At 46.5% G+C, this 19149-nt stretch overlaps 1 protein-coding gene across 1 annotated transcript in view; it reads left to right on the top strand.

The window, feature by feature from the left end:
* NMT1 (N-myristoyltransferase 1) overlaps positions 1-18225 on the top strand; it is a 29353-nt gene extending 11128 nt beyond the window's left edge. The window contains exons 5-12 of the mRNA XM_079949743.1: positions 1127-1218; positions 2617-2733; positions 3380-3550; positions 5226-5334; positions 8700-8870; positions 11242-11409; positions 11695-11832; positions 14844-18225. Coding sequence (XP_079805869.1) covers positions 1127-1218; positions 2617-2733; positions 3380-3550; positions 5226-5334; positions 8700-8870; positions 11242-11409; positions 11695-11832; positions 14844-14864 — 987 coding nt within the window. The 3' untranslated portion in view covers positions 14865-18225. The remainder of the gene's footprint in view (positions 1-1126; positions 1219-2616; positions 2734-3379; positions 3551-5225; positions 5335-8699; positions 8871-11241; positions 11410-11694; positions 11833-14843) is intronic.
* Positions 18226-19149: the final 924 nt, after the last annotated feature.

Below are 19149 nucleotides of genomic sequence, written 5' to 3' on the forward strand. Positions count from 1 at the left end.
GCTAAGTTTTTGTGCGGGTAAAGTTTGTCATAGGATTAATCTCATAGCTTTAAGCTTGAGTCAGCTGGACCTCTTCCTGCATCTCTGCATTGTTCTGCCTTGTCCACTTCTCTTGTTTGTGCCATAGTTTTTCCGCGTGGCCCAAAACCTTTCCTGCTGATCATGTAGAGCCTACCAGCACTTTAAGGGTCAATTTTTATTGACTCCTTTACCTTTTAAAAATGTTATTATTGATATAAACATTTACAGATATCATTTAAAACATGCGCACAATTTCGTAACACTTTGTTTTTTTGTAACATTGACCTGATCTTTTTATCTCTTAAAAACTGGTCCTCTGTTATTGGTTTGAGACTCAAGACTACACTCGTACATCGACAATGGTTTGATGTTACTTGGATGAGTTGTAGCAAGCCTGAGCAAAGCATTGGGCTTTGCATTCTCCCTTCTCCTGCCACTATGCAGCCAGGGAAAGGACTTATACCCAGAGATGGGTTTTGCTTTCCAAGAAGGTTAGCAACTTCCTGTCATACGAGTCGGGAATCCTGGCTGGAAACAAACTGGCTAGTTAAACAAGCCGATTACATAACCCTTGTCTTGAAGTTGGATTGTTGTGAAACTTTGCAGGGGTTTGGTTTCGCTGTCAACAAGTTACAGCTTGTTGTGTCACACAGACCAAGAATCGTAGCTTAAAACAAAATCACCCCCTAGCTGCTAAATCACAGTTGAGCATTGTGTGTGGACGCAACCTTTTTGTCCCAGTCTCATTTTTTAAAAAAATGTTTGGTACATTGCAGCCAAGACACACCTGTCCCCTTAAACTACTTTGTCATTGTGTAGCAATTTTTGTTGTGTCAGTTGTGTCAGTACTTCGCAGGGTAGTTGTTAGGGAGGTCCTTAAGATTCTTCTGCTGGTAGGCGAATGAGAAGATATGGACTACAAGTTGAAGTTGAAGTCAGGTCTTTCCCAGTCTATGTCTAAAGCTATTTTAGTGTGCTTGTAGTTTCCCCTGCAGTGGCTCTCTAATAATTCTCGCCACAAGTGTCCTTTCAGATAACTCTGTTCTCTTAAGAGGCAGCTTTGCTTCCTTAAGCAGATTATGCTTTTCTCTCTTGGTTTCTTCAGCTCAAAGAGCTGTACACTCTCCTGAATGAGAACTACGTGGAAGATGACGACAACATGTTCCGGTTTGATTATTCACCAGAGTTCCTCCTGTGGTGAGTTAAGGGTCTGTCTGAATTTCTCTGCGGTGGTCTCCATCTATAAAAAATTAATACATAAAAATCAAAACTGTCTCCTTATGCTGAAAAAACTAAAATATTGACCCAAGGTCTTGACTTCCCTAACATGGGTCACTGCTACCCCATATGTAAACCCCCCTTTTCCAAGGGTCAGGGGGCACCTGCTAGCTCAATTGGCTAGAGCGTGGTTCTGATAATGCCAAGGTTGTGGGTTCGATCCCCATATGGGCCACCTGCATATTTCTGCATTGCAAGGAGTTGGACGATGAGCCTCATGGTCCCTTCCAACTCTCCGATTCTATGCCTGCTTCTGTTCTGATAGTTTCAGTTGGAAACAATAGAAACAGGGGACATATGTAATGTGGGTACATATGTGTGGGATAAGCTGGAACTCATGGAGTCAATCGTTGCCAGCCACCGAGTCAAAATAGTGATAGATGAAGAGTCTTTCTCTCCAAAGGGCACACTGCCATACCAAGACAATTCTGCAGCCTCTGCAATTTATACAAATTCAGCATGCTTGGGTCATTTCTTCTACTGTGCTGGCATGCAGTCCGCCATCTCCTGGCCACTAGGAGCCTTGTTTTCTTCTTCCCCAGCTACCCCAGTTCTGAAATTTTACTGGGGTAAAGCCATGAAACTTGTAGCTGGAAACTTTGACTTTTTTCATTGTGTGACAATCTGCCTTTACAGTCGTACCTCGGAAGTCGAATGGAATCCGTTCCGGAAGTCTGTTTGACTTCCAAAACATTCAAAAACCAAAGCGCGGCTTATGTTTGGCTGCAGGAAGCTCCTGCAGCCAATCAGAAGCCCTGTCAGATGTTCAGCTTCCAAAAATAGTTCGCAAACTGTAACAGTCATTTCTGGGTTTGCGGCGTTCAGGAGCCAAAACGTTTGGGAACTAAGCTGTTCAAAAACCAAGGTACGACTGTATACCACGGTAGAGGGGACCTGTGACCCTCGAGATATTGCTGGACTCTTAATACCCATCACAGAATTATAGAGTTGCAGAGTTGGAAAGGACCATGGGAGTCATCTAGTCCAATGCAGGAAACTTTTGCCCACCATAGGGCTTGAACCCACAAACTGAGCTAAATCTTCCCACCAAGCTATATCCGACCATTGGCCATGCTGGTGGGACTGATGGGAGTTGGAGTCCCACAGCATCTCAAGGACCACAGTTTCCCCATCACCTGCTTTATACTGCCATGCTAAGTGTATCTGCCATTTCAGTATTACCTGCCTGGACTGCAGGGCCTCTTGAAGAGGTTTCCCCCGGGCTTATTACTTGGCAAAGCGCCCTGCGCTTCAGTAGCGATCTCATGTGGGCTTTTGTATCAAGATGTCTTTGACGAGACCCTGTGTTTCTTTCAGGGCTTTGCGTCCTCCAGGCTGGCTGCCCCAGTGGCACTGTGGTGTGAGAGTCATTTCCAGCAAGAAGCTGGTTGGCTTCATCAGTGCTATCCCGGCTGCTATACACATATATGACACGTAAGTCAAGCCACACACTTCTATCTCTTGACTTTGGATGCCCTTTGTGGATTAAAGAAACTGTTTCAATTTGAGCTGGAGCCATTTTTCACTGTTTCCGCTCCGTAACCTTTCAGATGTGCAGGGGACCTTTGGGCGTGTGCAGAGTGCTTTTTTAATTTTGTGCTACAAAAAGGTCGCGTGGAACAAGTCAACCAGGCTTGAACCCCAACACCTCTCATGTTACAAGTTACGTAGCGGCTGGGATTTTCTGGGGCTCTGCAGGCCTTTATAATAACAGGATGTGGGTGAGGTAGAATATTGACTGAATAGTATTGCCTGAAAACAGCCCAGTAAATTGGTGTATGCACAGAGAAACTGTGTGTGGGTGATGATAGGGACTTCAGCGTGGATATGAAATTAATAAATCCAGCTAAAACGGAGGATTTGCAGAAGAGCTGAGGGAACTCCAAAAAATGTATTTGTGAAAAATTGTGTTATGTGTTTTTATATTTTTGTATTGTAAAATGAGTAAAAAATATTATTATTTTTTTAAAAAGAGACTTAATAAATCCAGGTCGGTCTTTCCTGCTCTCCTTCAGATCGCTTTTCAAAATGTGACAGAGAAACTGTTCTTCAGAGTTGTTGTCTTTCTCTTCCTCTGAAGGGAAAAGAAGATGGTAGAAATAAACTTCCTTTGTGTGCACAAGAAACTGCGTTCCAAGCGGGTGGCCCCTGTGCTGATCCGGGAGATCACCCGACGGGTCCACTTGGAGGGGATTTTCCAGGCTGTTTACACTGCCGGTGTGGTACTGCCAAAGCCTGTTGGTACCTGTAGGTGAGTATCATTTCATTTCATTATTGAATTTACATACCGCCCTATACCCAGAGGTCTCGGGGAGGTTCACAAAAAAGATCGCAGTATGGGATGTTGATTAGGTCAAGCAAAGGCCTGGTTAAAAAGGAACGTTTTTGTCTGGCGCCTAGAGGTCTAAATAATGAAGGCGCCAGGCCAACTTCCCTGGGGAGAGTATTCCACAGACAGGGAGCCACTGCAGAGAAGGCCCCGTTCTCATGTTACCACCCTCCGGACCTCTCAAGGGGGAGGCACACGAACGAGGGCCTCAAATGATGCTTGCAGGGTCCGGGTAGATTCATATGGGAAGAGACGGTCCTTGAGCTATTGCGGTCCTAAGCTGTTTAAGGCTTTATAGGTCAAAACCAGCACTTTGAATTGGGCCTGGAAACTAATTGGTAGCCAGTGCAGTCGAACCAGGATCGGTGTAATATGCTCAAATTGTAATGTTCTGGTGAGCAGCCTGGCTGCTGAATTCTGCACCAGCTGAAGTTTCGAAACAATCTTCAGAGGCAGCTCTACATATAACGCATTGCAGTAATCTAACCTTGAGGTTAGCAGAACATGGACAACAGCAGTTAGGCTATCCCTGTCCAAATGGGGCATAGCTGGGCCACCAGCCGAAGCTGATGGAAGGCACTCCGGGCCACTGAGGCCACCTGAACCTCAAGTGTCAAGGTGTCTTACCTCGGCTTTACTTTTTTCTCCTCAAAGGTGGCTTCTGAGTTCCACAGTTCTTTCCCTCATGTCAGCTCTCCAAGAGCATCCTGTCTTTTGCCAAACCTGTCAAACGCACTGTGGCGTTTGCCTCCTAGGATGGGTCATAAGGAAAGGGTTAAAATGGGTGTGATGTGATTGGCCAGTGAGAATGCAAGGGGGGAATAAAAGTTAGAGTGGGAGGTTTTGAAAGTCAGTTGAGTTGAGAGTTGAGGCTTGGGAGTTGAAGAAGGAAGAGGGAGGTTTAGGTGTGGGTTAGTAGAGTTGTATTGTGAGAGAGTGAGAGGAATTGTGAGGTGGAGTCAGATAGATAGTTGGAATAATCAGTCTGGAGTTGTTAGGAACTAAGAATAAGAAACTGCCAAGTAAAATTAACTGTAACCATAAGCTTGTTCCTGCATTTAAAAAATAAACTTGATTATTTGTTTGTTAACAACTGACTGGACTCCGTGTGTCCCCGTGAGATACGGGGTGGTGGCAGCGGAAAAAGCAATTGTAGTGGCGGCACAGGGTCAATAGACCGTCAAACATCCGGGGGCCCTGTGTGTGATCGCCGCACGCACCTTCAAGTCTCCTCTTTCCATGATACTCGTGCTGCAGCTGCAATAGGCAAGGGAGATCCTAGAAGTATCACCGCTGCCCAGAGAGCAGGGCTCCATCTCTAACCCCTGACTGACTGGATAACAGGGGGAAGAGGGATGCCGGGAAATAAATAATAGGGCTTTCTTGCAAGAAGAGTTTCAGCCATTGTTTTGGCAAGATGATTGATTGATTGATTGATTGATTGATTGATTGTGTGTGTACCTTTCTGGGCCTAGGAGTAAAATGCACCTCCACTTTTAGGTGATACTGAGTTAGGCCTCAAGTTACTAAGGCTTCCGTGGAGGAATGATGGGATCCGAGTGGGATGTCTAACCAGGAAGGCTCCTCTTTCCGGCAGGTACTGGCACCGGTCCCTGAATCCGCGCAAGCTGATTGAAGTAAAGTTTTCCCACCTGAGCAGGAACATGACTATGCAACGCACCATGAAGCTCTATCGGCTTCCGGAGGTCTGTGATGGGCAGGGCAGTAACCTCAGTGGGGCCTTTGTGTAAGAATCTTTCAAGCTGAGATTGTACATTTGCCACACTTTTCCTCACGCGAGTGAGGCAAGGAGTTTCAGAGCATGCGGGGACCCCGACCTTTCTGCACTATTTCCCCACGCCTCACAAGTTCCATGTACAGTTGTACCTTGGTTCTCGAACTTAATCCATTCCGGGAGTCCGTTCGACTCCCGAAACCGTTCGAAAATGAAGGCACGGTTTACGATCGGCTGCAGGAACTTTCTGCAGTCAAGTGGAAGCCGCGTCAGACGTTCGGCTTCCGAAAAATGTTCGCAAAACGGAACACTTCTGGGTTTGCGGCGTTCGCGAGCCAAAACGTACAAGTACCAAGGTGTTTGAGAACGAAGGTATGACTGTATAAAACCTCACTCTGGGCCCAAACCAGATTGCATTTAAATGAGAAGTACCTTGTGCGCTGAAGCCTGAGCTGTACCCCTTGAGGTCAGGAAAGATTTCCTTCTCACCCCAATCGCATCTCAGCATGAGTTTTTCTTAGGTTCTCCCCCACCCCGTTCTCCTTCCTCAGTACCACCAGAGATTATTCTGCATCTAGAGCAGCAATCCCAAACCTTGCCAAGGGCACACTGGAGTCCCGCGAGAGAATTGCACACGAGCTGTAAAGAAATAATTACAGGCTCCTCTGAGCCCAGCTCATCCATCTGCAGAGAAGATTGCCAGCTGCATCTCTGCGCAAGGTGTAGTCTTGGCCTTGCCTCCTCCTAATCATTCTCTTCCATGGCTGGATAATTCCGCAACATCTCTGCATCAGAATGTGATTGGAGCATTCAGTCCCTCTTGTAGCGCAGGGACCACAGAAGGTTTGCTTATTTGGTCTCCAGAGAAGGCAGTGCTCTGGGCTGGTTTCAAAATCTAAAGGCACACACTGCAGAAGCATCATTCACAGAGGAGGCAACCTCTCCTGTGTGGGGAGTTCTCTCTCATAAAGGTAAAGGGACGCCTGACCATTAGGTCCAGTCGTGGATGACTGGGGTTGTGACGCTCATCTCGCTTTATTGGCTGAGGGAGCCAGCATTCAGCTTCTGGGTCATGTGGCCAGCATGACTAAGCCGCTTTTGGCGAACCAGAGCAGTGCACAGAAACGCCGTTTACCTTCCCGCCACAGTGGTACCTATTTATCTACTTGCACTTTGACGTGCTTTTGAACTGCTAGGTTGGCAGGAGCAGGGACCGAGCAAGGGGAGCTCACCCCGTTGTGGGGATTTGAACCGCTGACCTGATCGGCAAGCCCTAGGCTCTGTGGTTTAACCCACAGCGCCACCCGCGTCCCTTCTCTCTTATACCCTAAAACTTGCACATGGAGGATGGCACCCTTAATTTCAGAATAGTTTGGGGGGTGGAATGTTGACCCATTTGACAAACCACAGAAGGGCAATAATCAATAGGCAAATGAATTTTTTTAAAAGAACATTGGTCATTTATAATATTCTGGAATGGCAAATTTCCCGACAACATTCATCCATATAATCCTTTTGCTGTTCTATACTGTAACATGTATGTATATTCCTTTAACAAGATAATAATTAATAAAAAGGTGCTGGGGGGGGGGACAAAGAAAAGGCTTCTTTGTAGAGTATAAGGGTGAACTGCTCTTTTTTTAATTCGGGGAAAAAACTAGCATCAGCCGCCAGAAATGTTGGAAATGCAGATCAAGAACCAAGATGGTGGGTGATACAGTGATTATGTGCCCCCTCCCCCACCAACATTTTTTAGGAATTTTTCCTAGCATCAGATTGGCTACTAACGCAGAGTGGGGGTGCTTCCCTTTCCCTTCACTTGGAGTATATGTCTAGCCTGGCAAGGAGCTAGAAGATGGGTGGCCCTACCCTTGGACGGGTATTTAGACAGCCTTTGACCCTTTCCTGATTCTCTGGCTGTAAATATTCTGATTCCACAGTCGATCAAATGTGGTTTGTTGTGTCAAAGTGTATTTGCTTGAAGTCGGGACGTAAAGAGGGTTCACTTTTTTTTAATTGGGAGAGCATCAGGTCTCCGTAAGTTGAGCTCAGCTCTGTGCTGGTGTTTGTGGCTGCTGTGTGGAGTTGCTGGGCAAGCAGCCATCTCCCAAGTTCACGGCTGTTCCCTGTGCTGATTGGGTGGTTTTTGCTACTGGTCCCTCCCCCCCCCTTTTTTTTAAAAAAAGATATGATAGAGGGAAATCCTTCAATTTGCAAGTGGCCCTGGCACACGGGTGTTTGAGCACTGCTTGGTAATAGTCGCTGTGCGGCAACCATCCCATGTGAACCACCTTAAATAGTTGAGGCACATCTTTTGAGATTACCCATCATACCACAATTGCAACAGTGATTTCCAGAAAAGTTCCAGTGTGACAACTCTGCACTAGCACCACATTTTGGGTTGCCGTAGTGCCCCTTACTTCTCCCTGCCAGTGGGCAGCAAACTAGCACAGAATCTGATCTGGTAAGTGTGTCTAGAGGAGTCCCCCCCCACAATGCCCTTAAATGCACTTGGTCCCCCAAGAAAGTCTTATGTGGCTGCTTCCTGGATCCCATGCATGCACCCTCCAAAATTGTCCTTATCTAGCCACTTCCCTTCTGTGCCTGGGCAATACGATTAGCTCAATATAATATTCCTTTCCGTCTGAGCCACCCCAGGGCCAACACAAAAGTGCTTTCACTGGCCAGGACTGCAATCTCCAGCCACAGGAATGTGCATGCAGAAGGGTCATCCACGTAGCTTTGAGGACCCTGCGCATAGGTTTGCTTGGCACAGAAGCTGCGCAGCACAGGCGCTGCATTGCACAGCTTCCACAGCAGGAGGAGCCAGAGAACAGGGCTGTGCAGTCTCTGATAAGATTTCTCTGCTGGGGTCACCTTGGAGGGAAGGCGCCCAGCATCGCTTCATCGCAGAAGGAGAGCGAAACAACAGCCCCAAACAATTTTTAGAACAAATTGCTTAGAAAATGTTGGAGAAGGACGTGGTAGTAAAGGGCACCTGTGGATCTAGTTTATTGGGGTTCAAACTTTCTCCCATCCCTAGAGATTGAACACCGGGCATCTTGGCGGGTATTCAGCTAAGCTTCCATCAGCGTAGACCCCTCAAAATTAATGAGCACGACTCAATTTAGGTCCATTCATTTCAGTGGTTGTCCTTGCAGTAAAACTTAGTTGAAAACCACCCTTGTCACTGAGCCACAGCCCATCATCCAGTGGTCCTGAGGGTACGGTCTGCAAACCGCCAGTCTAGCTGTGAAACCCTTCAACTTTCAGCCAGGATCTCTGGTCCCCAAATGCCTTTCTAAGCAAATTCTTTTCCTCTGACTCTTCCCCCAGACTCCAAAGACCCCAGGGCTGCGGCCGATGGAGCAGAGAGACATCCCTGCTGTGCACAAACTTCTGGCTGAGTATCTGAAGCTCTTCAACTTGACCCCTGTCATGAATGAGGAGGAGGTGGAGCACTGGTTTCTACCCCAGCCCAACATCATAGACACATTTGTAGTTGAGGTGAGGAGCGCTTTCTTCCCTGTCGCTTCACAGCCAGTGAGCAGAGGGCAGGGAGAAGGGGTTTGGGAGTTCTGCAGAGTCTGTCTCCCCTGTCCTGCGGAATATGAAGTAGGACAAATTGCATGCAGGTGGGCAGCTTTAGATAACTGGATGCACAATAATAATATAAAAAATCGGTGTCACATCTTATGACCTTACTCCACAGACAGAATCAAGATCCTTAAATACATTCGTACCTTGGAAGTCGAATGCCTTGCCAGTTGAACGGTTTGGCTCCCGAACATCGCAAACCCGGAAGTGATTGTTCCAGATTGCGAACGTTCTTTGGAACCCAAACGTCTGTCGTGGCTTCCGCGGCTTCCAATTGGCTGCAGGAGCTTTCTGCAGCCAATCAGAAGCCGCGCCTTGGTTTTGGAAGTTGAATGGACTTCCAGAACGGATTCTGTTCAACTTCCAAGGTACCATGTACATGTTTTTAAGTATAGAAAAAGCCGTACTCTTTTGGGATAAAGACAGCTGAACAACTGTGTGAAGTGAATATATGAAGGGCATTGCTGTACTTGCAGTCAAATTGAACAGATTTTTCACACATTCAAGCTGAATAAGATGTTAGAATGGATTTTGCTCTTGTAGACTGCTGGTGGGAGGGAACGCCAATTTTAATGCTCCCCCACATAGAAGAATATCATTGTAAATCACTGGCTCCCAAACTTGTTTTCCCATAGACAACTTGAAAATTGCTGAGGGGCAGTTAATGATTTTTCTTCCTGTTGCAGCAGTTGCAATGTGCTAGATGCTGCGTGATTTTTAATTGTATTTTTATTGCTTCGTTTATGTCTTACGTATTTTATTGTATAGGCAACCCCCCCATTTACGCGTGTTCAGTATGTGTGAGACCGCACACACATGTATTTGTCAAACCTGGAAGTGACCCAAAAATGTCACGAGAAGAGGCAGGGCAGGAGCAGAACATGGTGTCTGCAGGCTTTTCAATGGTGTTTCAAATACACGCAATTTCACTTAAATGTGCAATGCCTGTGTAAATGGGGTGTGCCTGTATTACAGTTTGAACTCCACAGAATTCAAATTGTAATACAGTAAATTGCAGTATAAGAAACAAAAGCAATAAAAATACAATTACAAACCAGCACCAATATTTCATGTGCTGTCTTCAGCCACAAATCCACAGGCATGCTGCAGGCCCCCTGAATGAAGCTTCTGGACCACCGGTTTGGGCCTGCTGCTGTAAATTCAAAAGCAACAAGTATTCCCACATCAGTGGAGAGGTTCTAGCTCAGCCCATTCCTTGCTGTGCTAGGTTTCTGCATGGCTTTCCCCCACCCCCAGTCCGAAGTTCTGTCCATTAAGAGTCATTGCCATCTTAATTCCCAATCCATTTTGTTTCTTTTCTAAACCAGAATAATAGTAAAAGGTAAAGGTACCCCTGCCCGTACGGGCCAGTCTTGACAGACTCTGGGGTTGTGCGCCCATCTCACTTAAGAGGCCAGGGGCCAGCGCTGTCCGGAGACACTTCCGGGTCACGTGGCCAGCGTGACATCGCTGCTCTGGCCAGAGCCAGAGCCAGAGCCGCACACGGAAACGCCGTTTACCTTCCCGCTGGTAAGCGGTCCCTATTTATCTACTTGCACCCGGAGGTGCTTTCGAACTGCTAGGTTGGCAGGCGCTGGGACCGAGCAGCGGGAGCGCACCCCGCCGCAGGGATTCGAACTGCCGACCTTTCGATCGGCAAGCCCTAGGCGCTGAGGCTTTAACCCACAGCGCCACCTGCGTCCCTCAACCAGAATAATATTGTACCCTATTTTTCGCTCCATAAGACACACTTTTTTCCTCCTAAAATGTATGGGGAAATGTCTGTGCATCTTATGGGGCGAATGCATTGGACAGCAGAGGGATCTCTCGGCTGCTGCTGCAGTTGCAAGCTAAGGGATGCCTCCGCAGCCGGAGCCATGGCTCCCGTCCGTCGCTCGCTGTAAAGCAAGAGCCGCGCAGAGCGTGTCAGCGGCTCTTGCTGGCTTTATAGCGAGGAGGGAGGAGGGATGGGCAAGCAAAGTGAGGCAGAAGCCTTGTAAGTGGCTCTCGCTTTGCTTGCTTTAAAACAAGAAAAGCCAGAGCAGCTTACACGCTCTGCGCAGAATATATTTTTCTTGTTTTCCTCCTCTAAAAACTAGGTGCGTCTTATGGAGCGAAAAATACGGTAATTGGAGAGAAGGGAGGAATCAGATCTTCTTGGAGATCTGAGTTGGGGAGGGCAGGCCCGATGGCAGATGAAGCCAACTTGCTTCCCCCACAGCTGAAGACTGAGAGAGTCTGGGAGATTTAATTCTAAAATGTATCTCACTGTTTACTTCAGAACACCGATGGGGAGGTGACCGACTTCCTGAGTTTCTACACCCTGCCCTCCACTATTATGAATCACCCAACCCACAAGAGCTTGAAGGCGGCCTATTCATTCTACAATGTCCACACCAAGACACCACTTCTCGACCTCATGAACGATGCCCTTATATTGGCCAAGATGGTAAGCTGCGCTCTTTAGGTTACGTTATTTGCTTAATGTAACATTCGGGGAAACGTGCTAAAAACAATCTTGTTCATCAGAGCCCAATATATATATATGTTAAGGAGACCCGAGGAGCAGTACAGAATTGATAGTTCCGAATATCTGAGTTATGGGGTTTTTTTTAAAGCAACGCTCCCATGGCACTTGAGTGGGGGAAACTGGCCTATTTTTTTCTGGGTGCTAAGGAATTACAAAGCACACAAATAAGCCCAATGTCTCTCCCTGCCATACCTCTTTGTGCAGAGGGGCTTCGATGTTTTCAATGCACTGGATCTCATGGAGAACAAGACCTTCCTGGAGAAGCTGAAATTCGGGATTGGAGATGGAAATCTGCAGTATTATCTCTACAATTGGAAATGCCCCAGCATGGGGCCAGAGAAGGTAGGTGACCATTGCTGTAGAGCAGGGATGTCCAACTCCTAAGAGACTGCGATTACTCTCAGAAAAAAAGCAGGCAGTGATCTACCCCTTTTGGGGGAGTTCAGGTCATATTTGTTGACCTTTTTTTTTAGGAAGGAGAGTCCTGTTTTTTAGGGGGTTCTGGTCTAAGTTGTTGACTTTGTTTAGGGAGGAGAGTCCTATTATTTTCTGTTTTTGGAGAGAAAAGGAACAAATTTTAGTAAAGGGGAATGGGGGGGGGGACACTCACCTAAAAATAGCAAAGGAAACAATCTGCCTCTCAACGAAAACTCCAGTGATCATGCGTGAATGGAGGATAGGGAAAGGGGACCGGCCCAAGTGCTCTTAGACCAAAGATAAGGAAAAGGAGCCAGTCCAGTGTTCAACCGCGATTGACCAGAAGCTCCCGGGGATCTGCTAGTCGATCCCGATCAACCTGTTGGACACCCCTGCTATAGAGTGTCTTGGGAAGGCCTGTCTCTGCATAGGCAAATGACCTGAAAGAAGGGCGACTCCACATCTTCCAGAGTTGAGTCGTGAAGCATTGAATGACCAGGTTTGCATGTAATGCTAAGGACTTAGCGTGAACAACCAGACCGAAGACCAAACAGCTGCAGTGCTCCTCTTTTCATCCTGGGCTACCCAGGGCAAAGCCGTGGTTGACCTTAGCAACGTGCCGAAACTTGGCCTTGTGGTTTTTCTCGCTCTAGTCAAAACACAAGTTGTTCTTGCTTTTCCGCTTGGGGTTTATGTGGAAAAGGCACGCCACATGTCCTAGTTTGGATAATAACAAATCATGACTTAGCCCTGGATAACGCAAGTAGCAGCGGTACCCAAGGGATAACTACTGCAACTACGATCTTTGGTTCAGGAACCCATCTGTCTGCTAAACCATGGTTTGGATTAGATTTATGGCTGATGGTTCGCTGGTGGAGAACGTGGCACTTGCTGTTTTCTGGCCAAAGACCAAACAGAGAATTCCTTGTACTTCAGGAGCTGAAAGAGCTTTCTGCTTAAATACTTCAGGAACAGGTTTGACCTGGGATGAGGTTTCAGGTAGTTGGTCGATTATTTGATTTTAATTAATTTCTATATAGTATAAATCTTGATAAGCGGTATACAGAAAACTGAAGCAACAACAGCCAACTTCAAATATTACAAAAATACCCAGTTACGTATAAAAATGTTACAGTGATGCATAATAACAGTAGTACTAGTAGTAGTGTAAATTGCCCTGTCATCCTCAGATGAAAGGCAGTACAGAAATTTAATTAATAATAATAATAATATTAAGACTGTGGCTTGCCCAAGGCCATGCTGCGAGGCTTGTGGACTAGGCTGCGTCCTCTATGTCCTAATCTGATACCATGAGTCTTAATAACCCCCACAAAGTCACTGGCTCAAATGCCCGGCCCCCGGCCTCTTGTTGTCTCCCCATATGCTTTGTCTTGCTCCTGTCCCAGGAGTCCCAACTCTAAGTTTCTGTCCCATCTTCCAATAAAACTTCAGATGCAAAGGTTCCAAAACACGCAGAATTAGCCGTTGGGAGTTTTATAAGTGCACAGAGAGATGCTGAATTTGCAGAAGTCTTTTATTTGATACATGGAAGAGTTGGCCCTGGTAATGTCCCCTTCAGCTTTGCGCTTCTATCAAATTCATCACCACTATTTCAAGGGCCTGAAATTTAGCTGCAATCCTCCACGATTCTAAAAGAGTCTTGAGTGTGCACAGACATTCAGCTTGTAGGGGCAATTCTAGCAAGAGTAAGGAAATTGTGCACATTTCCAATGTATCCTCATGCCACCCTGGTCGATAAAATTTAAATCATCCCATTTATAGATGGAATTGAACCGAGACTCTGTATCATCTTCTTCTTCCTCTTCTTCTTCTTCATTCATTCATTCATTCATTCAATTTATACAGTGGTGCCCCGCAAGACGAATGCCTCGCAAGACGGAAAACCCGCTAGACGAAAGGGTTTTCTGTTTTGGAGGCGCTTCGCAAAACAAATTTCCCTATGGGCTTGCTTGGCAAGACGAAAATGTATTGCGAGTTCCTGCGGGGTTTTTTCCCTCCCCCCCCTTTTTCTAAGCTGCTAAGCCGCTTATCAGCTGATCCGCTAAGCCGCTAATAGCGCTAATCCGCTAAGCCGTCAATGGGCTTGCTTCGCAAGACGAAAGAACTGCTAGACGAAGAGAATCGCGGAACGGATTCTTTTCATCTTGCGAGGCACCACTGTATACCGCCCTGTGCCCGGGGGTCTCAGGGTGGTTGACAGAATAAAATCAAGATATAAAACCACAAAATATCTAATAAAAATAAAAGCAACAACCCAATAGCTCCCCCCCCCCGAACAAAAAAACCCCCACATTTTTAAAGGGCATAGGATGTAAATTGGATCAACCAAAGGCCTGGTTAAAAAGGAACGTTTTTGCCTGGTGCCTAAAAGTGTATAATGAAGGCGCCAGGCAAACTTCCCTGGGGAGTGCATTCCACAGATGGGGAGCCACTGCAGAAAAGGCCCGTTCTTGTGTTGCCACCCTCTGGACCTCTCAAGGAGGAGGCACACGAAGGAGGGCCTCAGAAGATGATCTCAGGGACTCGGCAGGTTCATATGGGAAGAGGCGGTCCTTGAGGTATTGCAGTCCGGGGCCGTTTAAGGCTTTATAGGTCAAAACTAACACTTTAAATTTGATAGCCAGTGCAGTCGAACCAGGATCGGTGTAATACGCTCAAACCACCTTGTTCCGGTGAGCAACCTGGCCGCTGAATTCTGCACTAGCTGAAGTTTCTGAACCGTCTTCAGAGGCGCAGCCCTACGTATAACGCTTTGCAGTATACAGATGCATCTATGCGCTTCTTGGTCCCTGCCACTGTAACTGTTGGGGCACAAGGCCTCTTTTGTGCAACTGGACAGCTTGCACCCATCCACGAAGAAACAAAAGTTCTCAAGCTTTCCTAACCCTTCCCCTTTATGCCGGTTATTTCCATAGGTTGGCTTGGTGCTGCAGTAACCAGTAATCTCTGGAGAAGTGCTGGCAAAGCCGCTGAAGACGGGCTAGAGTGGAACTGCTGGCCGTTGCCGTTCAGATGTCTATGGAAGTGCAACCCTCCTGCGGAGGAGCTGGCGCCCCCCTACACTGGCCATGCGGACCGTCCACTGACACTTCTGATGATTGTACCATGCGCCTTGGAGTGCGCCGACATGTTAGCATCAGCACTTGGCCTCTTCTTCCCCCCCCCCCCCCGCGCCCCGTACAACCACGATCAAGGGAATGTAACTGCTGAAAAACTAGCTCACAATTGGCATATATTGGAGTTAACGGGTGAATAATAATAAAAAAATATATTATATATTCTATACTTTAACCATGTTTGCTGTTCAGTGGAACTGGGACTGGAACCGCGGGGTTGCTTAGCTTTCTGTTGTAGAAATAGTGTTGAAAATGGCCCAGATTGCCCCAACCATCACCAGCAAAATTAGTGTTGTGTGGTGCATCCCAACACCCAGCTATATCCAGTGTTTCTCTTGTGACATCCAAAGCACAATTGAGCTTCAGTGTGAGTTTTCTCTGGTGTGGTTGCCCAAGGCTGGTGCTAGTTAATGATGTTGGGGTTTGTTTTTTTTAAAAGCCAATTTTTTGCCTTGTGCATGCAGCAAAGGGCTAACGTGCTTAATACTCCTATTCAGCTTTTCTTTTGGAAAGAAATAAAGGGCTAATTTAGTGACTTACGGAGCTATCGCAGAACTGAACTCTTCTGGGATGATGTATGTAGCTGTCCCATCTCTCCTGTCTTGGACTTGCGCTAAGGTTTGTCGCTGCAACACTTGACTCTCCAGACTGTTAACAGCCTGTGCCTTTTGGCTTTTAAAATCCATGTTGGCCATGCCTTGCTTTATGGGAGCAGTTCTTCATTTCCCCCCTCCAAGAGATGGGAGTTATTTGGGGCTTGCGATGTCTTGGAACTACAGCTCCACCCCATGTGTGTTTTCCTACAACAGAATTGTACGCACTGCCCGTTTTTCGACCTTTCCTGAGCTGCAGCGTCTCCCTTCTGCTTAAGTCAACTAACAGTCCGCTTGTACTGCCCAGCCCTGAAAAGAACATTTTTGTGCTCTCTTCTGTGAGAATCTGCTGATATTACAAGAAACTTTCCTGGCAGTTGTGCCTGTTGCCTGTCCGCATAAACTTATGAGAATTTCATTCAAGCTACCATGGGAATGGCTATCTGTAACTTTGCCAATGAATACTTGCAATGGGAGACAGACCATATTATGTTGCTGGTGTATCTGTTACAGCAAGGTTATTTTACTTCCTGAGGTTGGGAAGATCAGGTCTTTATTCGAGGGCTTCTACTCAGTGACCTCTTTCAAGGAAGAGGCTTTCCAGTTTCCCAGTGAAAATGTGACCCAACACTAAGGAGATAATGTCTTTCTACACCCACCCTTGCTGCCCGTCTTCCAAAATCAGCGGATTTGCTATCTGTGCAGTGAACAAGATGGATGGGCCTTGTCTTACAGAGGGCTCTCCCAAGTTGCCATGGTGGGAAACACCATCAGGGAAATGGGCTTTTCGAAAGGTCTTCTCCATATCTGGAAGGCGTTGGAACTCATCTGCTGGAAAACAAGGATGGCTGAAAAGAAGCAGGGACCGTGAAGAAGAGCAGGAGGGAGGAATTGGCCTCCCATGAATTAAAGAGGTGCCACTTGGATCTGTGAAAACCCATCAGTGACGTTTGTGGTGGGAGACAGTCACTTAGCCAAGTCAGTGGCTTTTATGTTGTTGTTTTTAAAAATTACCATTTATTATAAGAAATTCACATTAAAAAATACAACACAATTCAATGAAATTTGCTAAGAACTGGCTAAAAAATGCAACTGTATCCCAAAGAAAAATCAGCAGTGTACACAAGGGGAAAGGGTCAAGAGTTTGGACAGGCTTAGAAAAACTTGAGTTTTTAAGAAGCATTTTAGAAGTTGTCATGGTCCCTGCCTCTCAGATTTCCAGAGGGAGGGAAATCCTCACAGATTGCAGAGGATGGCCTGCTTCCCCATTGTCTGCAAGGGTTTTCCTTGAAATATCTTGCAGGTCAGTTTGGTTTTCATTGAAGGAGATGCTCTGCTAGCTATCCTGGTCCTGCATTGTTTAGGGTTTTAAATGTTAACAACAAAGCCTGTAGTTTATGCTGGGAAAACATGTGTCTACATCCTTGGGATGAGGAATCTGTGGCCTTCCAGATGTTGACTGCAACTCCCACATCCCTAACCACTTACCACACTGCCAGGGGCTGATGCAAGTTGGGAGTCCAACATGACCTGGGGACCCCACAGGTTCGCCTCTCCTAATCTAGGCCATATCCCGTCAGACTGAATCTCCATACAGAAAACTAGCATACATAGGGGAGAAGGCTGGACTGCAACTGATCTTCCTCACCTCTAGCTGTTTTGTATGGTGGAGCATCCATTTTTGTGTGAGACTACCTGTTCTCTGAAATGGTACAATCCAGACACATTTACCACCTGAGTGAAAACTGGGTCCAAGTGCAGTTCCACTGCTGTGCAGAAAAGGACAGCATTATCTAGATAACTTGGCACCTCCTCAAAGTGCTATATGTGTTGCAAAAGATGTATATCTCATTCCTTACTTTGCCGATGGCTTTCTACCCAAGCATTGTATTTTGGAAACCGACCCTCCTTCGTGAAGACTGATTCATAAAGACGTAACGGTTTCGAAACACGTTTGGAGGAAGAGGAAATCCCCCTTAAGCTAGAAACCAGCGATTGTGCAATTCTTGTGTCGTAGGCTGGCAACGCCTGCAGCTTTTAACCTCCTGCTTGTGCAGTTGTCTCAGAGCTTGTTACGTCACCCGGGGAGGTTCAGTAGAACATTACGAAAAGGATCTCTCCTGTGATCTGTGCTTGCTTTGTCCAAGTTGCCTTTGCGTCTTTCCACGGTCAAGTGTATTGCTGCTTTATTCAGAAGAAATACCTTCATTCCCACCCAAGAGGGGTTTGAGAAAACACCCCTTGGGTTTCCCATGCTTCGAAAACTTATCGAGAACTATAAGCCTGAAGGCAGCAGCTCCTTCGAGAGGACATACCTCTGGCACTGAAAGAGCACTGGAGTTTCCCTGGCTAATTCTCGTTTGCTTCACAGACATGTTCCTAGCTCTAGATCCTGTATAGACTTTGATAGGCCCTCTTCTCGCATTTTGCCCTTGGTTTTGGGTCCATTTTAATTTTGGATACGCTTTTGAGGTACGCTGTGATGAGGACACGGACATCCAGCCTGGGCTTGTGCATTTCTCTCTCTATATATTGCAGTCTCTGTATAGCATTCTTCAAATGTGATAAATGTGTAATATTCCTTTTCACCCCTTGTGTGCTTATTGGTGGGGAGTATCTGCTAACTTTGGGCCAAAGATCTGACAGTGGTATCCTACAAAATGGCTTTTGAGTGTGTGAGTCATTAAGATGGGAACCACATAAATACAGTCGTGCCAGGTGGGGTGGGGGCTGTGAGTGCGACAGTGGCTTTTTTAAAAGTCCTGCTGAAAGTAAGGTTTTCCATTCCAAAGAGGCAGGAGAACACACTTCCCAACCTCACATCTCCTGTGTGCTAATGGGAGATGGCTCAGCAGCGCAGGACATATCTCCCTCGCATGTCCCTTACTGTGGATGCAGAGCCCATTAATCTGTTCTTAACGGAAATGCTTTTTAAGGGTCTGGCTATATGTTGAGTTCTACCAGCAAAAGAGCTCTGTCTTCAGGGAGCTTCCTGCTGGAGGGGATCAATAAAGAACAATCCCAAAGTCTATAGTAGGGCCAACCAATGTTTAGCCAATCAAAACATTGCAGAGAAGGAGATTAAAAAACACAAAACAGTTGGAGGAGCTGCTTTCGGCTGCCTTTCTCCATCCTTTGTTTAGATCCTTTTGCATTCTCCTTGGGTCCTACCTTGCTTTTTAAAAATTTGACGGATAGTTGGGAGTGGTTGCGATTGTCCTGAAGCATGACTTGTTTAACTTCTGGTCTCAACTTGCTGCCTACAGCCTAAGAGTCGATGGCACAGGGGCAGGAAGGAGAAGGAGGGGGAATGTGGCTTTGCCATGAGAGAAGGCAACACAGAGAAATGCCGTGTTTGGGATACAGAATATCCCTCTCCTGCGAAATGTTGATTCCACCCAATATTCCTAAATTGAACAAGCATTGTTGTTGAAGACCACTCTTGTGGTACACTGAAGCATAAAGCATCATCATTCCTTACATACTCTAAAAGTTAACATTTTCAGCTATTG

Source organism: Podarcis cretensis (assembly GCF_951804945.1).
Source record: "Podarcis cretensis genome assembly, chromosome: 13".
In the NCBI taxonomy this organism is placed as follows: Eukaryota; Metazoa; Chordata; class Lepidosauria; order Squamata; family Lacertidae; genus Podarcis; species Podarcis cretensis.